A 7,734-nucleotide genomic window follows, 5' to 3' on the forward strand; every position below is an offset into this window, starting at 1 on the left:
CCAATAGAAGGCAAATGTGTGCCTTCCTCAAGCAAAGGTGTCTTAGAATGGAAGAAATGTGGTATTTACATTTTTTTAATCATGTAAAATTTTAGTATGACGTGCTACCAATCTTGAATGGCACAGAGTGGATGTCTTTAAAGATAAAGATTTCATTCGCATTATCTTTTGCATTCATATCCTTTCCCTTGTGCTATCATTTCTGAAGGGGAAAAAATTGCACCCAAAGCAAGTGCATTGTTGCACACAGACTTCTCCTCAACCAGAAAAACTCTGCTGAAAAGAAATTGTGATATTACTTAGTTTTTCATATCAGTGTTATTTGTTCTGATGGCTTTGCTTTCACACTGTCCACACAGAAAGAGTGACATTATTCAAAAAGTTTGAAGGTAATGCATTGCCATTGTTGGTTGGTAGGTCACAATGCATTTTCATGTACTCAGGCTACCGTCATAAAAATCTCCAGTTGAATTTCAGAGTTCAGTTGTAATCTGGTCACTGGCTGACAGAGATGTGCCCATTTGTAAGCACCCTGTTTTAGCCTAAAGGAGTTTCATTTCATCTCTGTTTTATTTCTAAGCTTCTGAAGGCAGTCAGCTATCAAAGCAAAAATATGTGTAAATCTCCAAGTTGCAATATGTAGTGAAAGTTTCAGAAATGTAGGTTAATGCATAAATTTTAAATGGAGCTCTGCTCAAAAAAGGCAGCTGCCATCAGCTAACAAACAGCACCTTGGACCATCATCCAATAAAAAAAAATTCCACAATTTTAGGAAAAGAGATTCAGGCTGCATTCCTTATTTTGTGTATTTAATTGTAAGATCCACCGAACCCATGAAAACTGATATCAGAGTAGATGTGTATAAGATTGCACTGATGAGACCATCAGTGCAATCACTAGGAATAGTTCAAATCCAGGAAATGCTTACAATTGTTTGGATTGTGTTTTAATATTTCTAATATGTAGATAGGATATTAGAGGAAAAGATAAAGTAGTTTGGCCATGTAATGAGAAGACAGGAAAGATTGGAGAAGATAATGATGCTGGGGAAAATGGAAGGAAAAAGTAACAGAGACCGAGCAAGGGCAAGATGGATGGATGGTTTCCTTGAAGTGACTGGCTTGGCCTTGAAGGAGCTGGGGTGGTGATGGCCAATGACTGGTCCAACAGGTCACAAAAAGTCAGAAGTGATTGATTGATTGATTGAATGAACAAACAACAACCACGATTTACATATTTGCATTAATTTGTATTCTCCAAGACCCTAACAACAACTGGCAACAAAGATCCGCCTAGTCAAAGCCATGGTATTCCCTGTAGTAACCTACGGATGTGAGAGCTGGACCTTAGGGAAGGCTGAGCGAAGGAAGATAGATGCTTTTGAGCTGTGGTGCTGGAGGAAAGTGCTGAGAGTGCCTTGGACTGCAAGAAGATCCAACCAGTCCATCCTCCAGGAAATAAAGCCCGACTGCTCATTGGAGGGAAGGATACTAAAGACAAAGTTGAAGTACTTTGGCCACATCATGAGGAGACAGCAAAGCCTGGAGAAGACAATTATGTTGGGGAAGGTGGAAGGTAAAAGGAAGAGGGACCGACCAAGGGCAAGATGGATGGATGGCATCCTTGAAGTGACTGGACTGACCTTGAAGGAGCTGGGCGTGGTGACGGCCGACAGGGAGCTCTGATGTGGGCTGGTCCATGAGGTCAAGAAGAGTCGGAGACGACTGAACGAATGAACAACAACAAAGATCCTAAAATTAGTTCAGGCTGAAACCCCATTATTTATAATGGCATAATGAAATTGTGTCCCTTATATATCATGACAATATCAGTTTACTTTTTGGATTATTTTTGAGGGGATATTTTCAAGCTGTGGGTGGTTGATCCATGGATGCAGAATATGGGGATACGGATGGCTGACTGTATTGACATTGCACATTATTTACTGCTAAGTAGATAGCTTGAGGGGAGTTTTTTCCTTTTTATCATTTCTAATAATGCTAATCTTTTGTGTGTCGAAATTAAATATCCATTTTTTAAAAATCTAAGACACATTTTTCCTCCATATAAAGATCTCTTAAAACAGAGTACATCTTAGAATCACAGGTGCTTTTATACACACACACATTCTGTTGTGTCACTGAAATTAGTGTGCATCTTACAATCGATGGTGTCTTTGAATCGAAATATGGTAATTAACTATTTTTTTTAGGTATCAACATCAAACAATTCCATATAGTTTGCTTGAAATGTGGTTATTTGTGGTAGCATATTTTAAAGGTCTCCTAACTCTCAATTCTGCTGACCTCAGTAATGTTTCCTTCTGAGTAAAGAATATAAGATTGCACTTTTAATTATTCGGAGTTATCACATTGACCCACACATTTGGGAAGATTTACAGTTTTACAGTGGACTTGCATTTATGTTGTTTAGTAAAGTTGGGTGCGGGTACACATGTTATCAAAGAAGATCAGAAGGTTAACCAAAGATGAAAAAGTCAATTTTCCAAATCATCTCCTCTCTATAGAAAGCACATTAATGCATTGCCATTTTCAAGTAATCTTGGTGATAGGTTTCTCTCTCCAGTAAACACACATATTCAATGAAATTTGTACACTTCAGGCATCTAAAAAGAGCATTCTGGGCCAAATACTGGATAATCTCAGTGATATTCTTTTTCCATAAAACAGTTCAATAACTGTTTCAGAAATAACCTTATCAGCAAATGTTGATCTTATGAGCAAATTTTGAACAAATGGGCTGTGAACCAGAGTAAATAGAGAACATGTTTTACCTTCATTTTCACTTACAGCATATGCAAGTGAAAGCTGTTCTTTTTTTAAATCCCAAGAGGAAGTAAAAACTGGTTTTTTAGCATTGACTACAGCTGCTTTGAAAATTATGGCAACAATCTAAGTACATGTACAGACTAAAAAGTCATTACAAAATCAAATGCTGTAAGTTCAAAAGTCTGAGCCTATTTTTATGAAGGACATGCTGCTGGTTTGCTACACAGAGCAGTCTAACACTTGTGTGGCAGCTTGTGCATTATGGCAGCCACCCCTGCTATATGGTGCATTATGTGTCTGTGTGCTTGTGTTTAAAATAATGACAGTTGTTGCTTTTGTTGTTGTGTTCCTAATGAACAGTTTTTCTCTGCCATTCAGTTAACTTTTACTTTAAAAAATAAGTTTCTACCACTTTCAAAACTGAATTTTCTCTCTCTTTTTGTTTTTCTAGATTTTGATGGCTGCATTGCCTATCTGAAATATGGTGAAGAAAGTCTTCCCTTCATAGGAAAACACAGCCTTGCCACTATATCAAAAACAGACCCCTCTGTGAAGATTGGTTGCCGAGGGCCCAATATCTGTGCCAGCAATCCCTGTGGGGGAGAATTAATGTGCATTAACCAGTGGCATACTTACAAATGTGTGCCTCCTGGAGCCTGTGCCTCCAGCCCCTGTCAGAATGGTGGCAGCTGTGAACCTGGAGAGAGAGCTGGATTTGTATGCAGCTGTCCTGAAGCTTACAGTGGAAGGACATGTGACATTGTAGTGGCTTGCCTTGGCATCATGTGTGCCCATGGGCATATATGTAAGGGAGGAACAAATGGAGGCCATCTATGTGTCCCTCAGCCTTATCCAGCTGAACTTTCGTTGCCATTGTGGGCTGTTCCTGCCATTGTTGGCAGCTGTGCTACTGTGCTGGCCTTGCTTGTGCTTAGCTTGATCTTGTGCAACCAATGCAAGGGAAAAAAGGCAAAAGTGCCAAAAGAGGAAAAGAAAAAGGAAAAGAAAAAGAAGGGGAGTGAGAATGATGCATTTGATGACCCTGATAACATCCCACCTTACGGCGATGATATGACTATTCGGAAACAGCCTGAAGGAAACCCTAAGCCTGACATAATTGAAAGAGAAAACCCATATCTTATCTTTGATGAGACAGATATACCACACAACCCAGAGACTATACCCAGTGCCCCTCTAGCTTCCCCCGAACCAGAGATAGAACACTATGACATTGACAATGCAAGTAGCATTGCTCCTTCAGATGCAGATATCATTCAGCATTACAAACAGTTCCGAAGCCATACTCCTAAATTTTCAATCCAGAGACATAGTCCATTGGGCTTTGCCAGACAGTCACCAATGCCCTTGGGAGCAAGCAGCTTAACATACCAACCTTCCTATAGTCAAGGCCTAAGGACAACATCCCTAAGCCATTCAGCATGTGCTACACCCAACCATCTTTCTCGTCATAGTCCTGCTCCATTTTCCAAATCATCAACTTTCTACCGAAACAGCCCAGCAAGGGAAATGCATCTTTCAATGAGAGAAGGGAGTCCTTTGGAAATGCATAATGATGTCTGTCAAACAGGCATTTTTAACTATCCTACTAGATTAGGGAGAAGAAGCAAGAGCCCCCAAATGATGGGAACCCATAGTTCTAGGCCAGGAAGCCGCTTAAAGCAACCAATAGGACAGCTGGAGAGTGGTCCTCCTGTAGGACTCTCCATTGAAGAAGTGGAGAGGCTTAACACACCACGGCCTAGAAATCCGAGTATCTGTAGTGCTGACCATGGAAGGTCTTCTTCTGAAGAGGACTGCAGAAGGCCTCTGTCAAGAACACGAAATCCAGCTGATGGCATTCCAGCTCCAGAATCTTCATCTGACAGTGATTCCCATGACTCTTTTACATGTTCTGAGATGGAGTATGACAGGGAAAAACCCATGGTATACAGTTCTAGAATGCCCAAATTATCTCAAGTAAATGAGTCAGATGCAGATGATGAAGACAATTATGGTGCCAGGTTGAAGCCGAAGAGATACCCAGGCCGCAGAGGAGAGGGTGGTGGGCCTGTCGGTGCACAAGCAACACCACCCACCATTCAAGACAATGCATCACCTTTAAAAGTTGGGCCACACAGTGGGAACTTCAACTGGGACAACCTTTTGAACTGGGGTCCAGGATTTGGGCATTATGTTGATGTTTTTAAAGATTTGGCATCTCTTCCAGAAAAGACAGCAGCAAATGTAAATGAAGAAAGCAAAAATGGTACAACACAACCAAAAGATGGGGAAGCTGAACAATATGTATAGAACTTGATTATCAAAATAGAAAATCATGGAACACTCAAGCCATTCTACCATTGCAGATAAGAGAAGAACAGACTTCTCTTTTCTTTTTATCCAGGGCCAGTGGTTAGGACACTTTTTTTTATAAAAAATCACAATTATGCTGCTGAAATGGATGAGTAAATTTTTGTTCTTTAATTTAATTGGGATTGGTTGAATTTGCTACGTCTGCATGCATTATGTTTCTAAACAAGATATTTGGCATGCAGAGTTTGAAAATAATGTTCTATATTCGTTTGTGATTTCTAAATTAATAATGATCAGTTCTAAAAATGGACAAGACAGTTTATTGTGAAGAGTGTATGTGTACTCAATTTTAATATGTGGTTCTGAAATGCAAACATGTCAAGTACATTGTTTTTGTTGGGAGATATTTGTAGCAATTCTACAGAAGCTGAATGAAGGAACAATTCTGTTGGGTTTCTTTGAAAGTGTGCTTCTTATATCCTGCGGTTGTTCAGATCTGCATACTTTAAAGAACGATAAGCTTGAGTAATGGCTGTTTTATCTTTTTCAATACATGGGGTGCTATAAACCTGCTCAAGCTCATCAGCACTTTAAAATTTTAATTTTTTTTTACAAGGTTGTGTGAGAACTTCTGAATTCTTTTCTTCTTTTCCCCCAACAGAGAGTAGTATTTCTAGTTAGTATGTAAACCAAGCATCATCATCAAACAGTAGTAAAAGATGAAGTCTGTTTAAATGCACACAATACCAAGAATTATTGTACAGTCTGAATTCAATCGCTAACCTGGCATAGCCTAGGCCAGGTTATTAAAAGGCCTCCTCAGATGTTGAAACATAACTTCCGAGGTTCCTCACCATTGGATATACTGGCTTGGGTTGTTAGGAACTGAAGCCCAGAAATGTTTTGCAAACATGATTTCCGCCCTGGTCTAAGCAACCATTCAACATCACTGTTCCATTTTTGCCATTTGTAAAAAAAAAAAAAAAGACATAAAATGGCTGCTCTACTTCACGGGAAGCTATATAGGGATTAGTATAATTGTATGTGTTATTGTGAGCACTGCCTTGTCTACAACACCTTGAAGCAATTTTTTTTGGCTTCATCTCAAAATATTCTATGACAAGTAGCATTTGAAAATTTTAAAATAATGTTGGAAAGAGAAATGATTGCTTTATTCAAACAGGAGACAGTCTATAAAAATAACCATATTGTATCAGTTATGAATGGCACAGGAACCTCTGTTTTTCTTTTAAAAATGCACAATGCAACAGGGGAAAAGTAACATTCTCTACGTGTACACATGCATCATTCATTATACACATATGTTTGGACTCAGTATCCCAACCCAAGTGCAAAACATTTAAGAAGTGTCCTGGTTTTGAAGGGAAATCCTGGTATGTTAAAATTTCTTGTAGAAATACCACATATTTCCATGAAGCTCCTATTGTACTGTGTAAAAAATGGGATTTTGGTGAGATTGTTTCTCTCTCACTTTCCTTTTCAAGCTAAACATGTGTTTTTGGTATCAATATTTTCCTATACTGAATTGTTTTCTTACTTTCAGGGAAAGTAAGAAAAATGCTTTCTTTTTTTACATTTGTTACTTATGTAACATTCATATTTTCACATTTTGATAAAATTGTAACATACCGTATTCTTTTTATGTGTAAATGCCAATAATAGAATTAAAATATTTATTTAAAATGTCTGGTGTGCAGAAGTGGAGACGCCTTGGCCTCATGCATCAGTGTTACCTGTTTTTCCTGCATTAAAAAAAATTAGCTATCTATCCAGAAATGAAGAAGAGAGAGAGCAAGAAGTTTTCTTCAGCAAGAAATTGATATAAAATGGCCACAATTCTTTTTTTAGATTATGTCAATGAGTGAGAAAACTACCCCATTTTTAAAGTCTTGAGATTGTTTCCTTCCTGTCAATGCATATTTGAGCAAGTTTTTATCACAAACAGAATGAACAAAACCATCTGCACTGGCCAAATTCAGTAGATACAGTTATTCCAAATGTGGAAACAATTATGTTTGCTTCACTATCATCTATATGTTGAAGTAAAGAAACCTGTCAATAAAGAGAAGTGGTAACCTGAATTCAGCAACACAAGCTTTATTGAATACAAAGGGATTAAAAATCAGGTTGGCAAAGTAAACACTAAAAACCCTCTGTCTAAACCGGCAAATCTCCCCGTTTCCCACAGTCATTTAAACAACTTCCTTTCACTGAAATTTTTGAATGTTGCACCAAGCAAAATTCTTACCCCATTCTCAGAGTGCATCTATACTGTAGAATGAATGAACAATGAGCTTAAAATGTAGGCAGTATGGGCTACATATGCTGAAGTACAGAGCAGATCCCTTCTGATCTCTGAATCAAAGCAGGGTCAGCCCCAATTAGTACTTGAATGGGAGGCTTCCAATGAATATCAGGGGTTGTAGAGCAGTGGTTCTCAACCTGTGGGTCCCCAGATGTTTTGGCCTTCAACTCCCAGAAATCCTAACAGCTGGTAAACTGGCTGGGATTTCTGGTAATTGTAGGCCAAAACACCTGGGGCCTCACAGGTTGAGAACCACTGCTATAGAGCATATTGCAGAGGAAGGAGCTGGCAAACCCTTAAGAAAAC

The 7,734-nt window shown here is 38.8% G+C and overlaps 1 protein-coding gene across 1 annotated transcript in view; it reads left to right on the plus strand.

Moving 5' to 3' along the window:
- The window catches only part of FAT4 (FAT atypical cadherin 4), a 150,205-nt gene extending 143,001 nt beyond the window's left edge, over window positions 1-7,204 (plus strand). Inside the window, exon 17 of the mRNA XM_060778958.2 lies at window positions 3,241-7,204. Coding sequence (XP_060634941.2) covers window positions 3,241-5,099 — 1,859 coding nt within the window. The 3' untranslated portion in view covers window positions 5,100-7,204. The remainder of the gene's footprint in view (window positions 1-3,240) is intronic.
- The last annotated feature ends 530 nt before the right edge of the window (window positions 7,205-7,734 follow it).

Source organism: Anolis sagrei, chromosome 5 (genome assembly GCF_037176765.1).
Source record: "Anolis sagrei isolate rAnoSag1 chromosome 5, rAnoSag1.mat, whole genome shotgun sequence".
In the NCBI taxonomy this organism is placed as follows: domain Eukaryota; kingdom Metazoa; phylum Chordata; class Lepidosauria; order Squamata; family Dactyloidae; genus Anolis; species Anolis sagrei.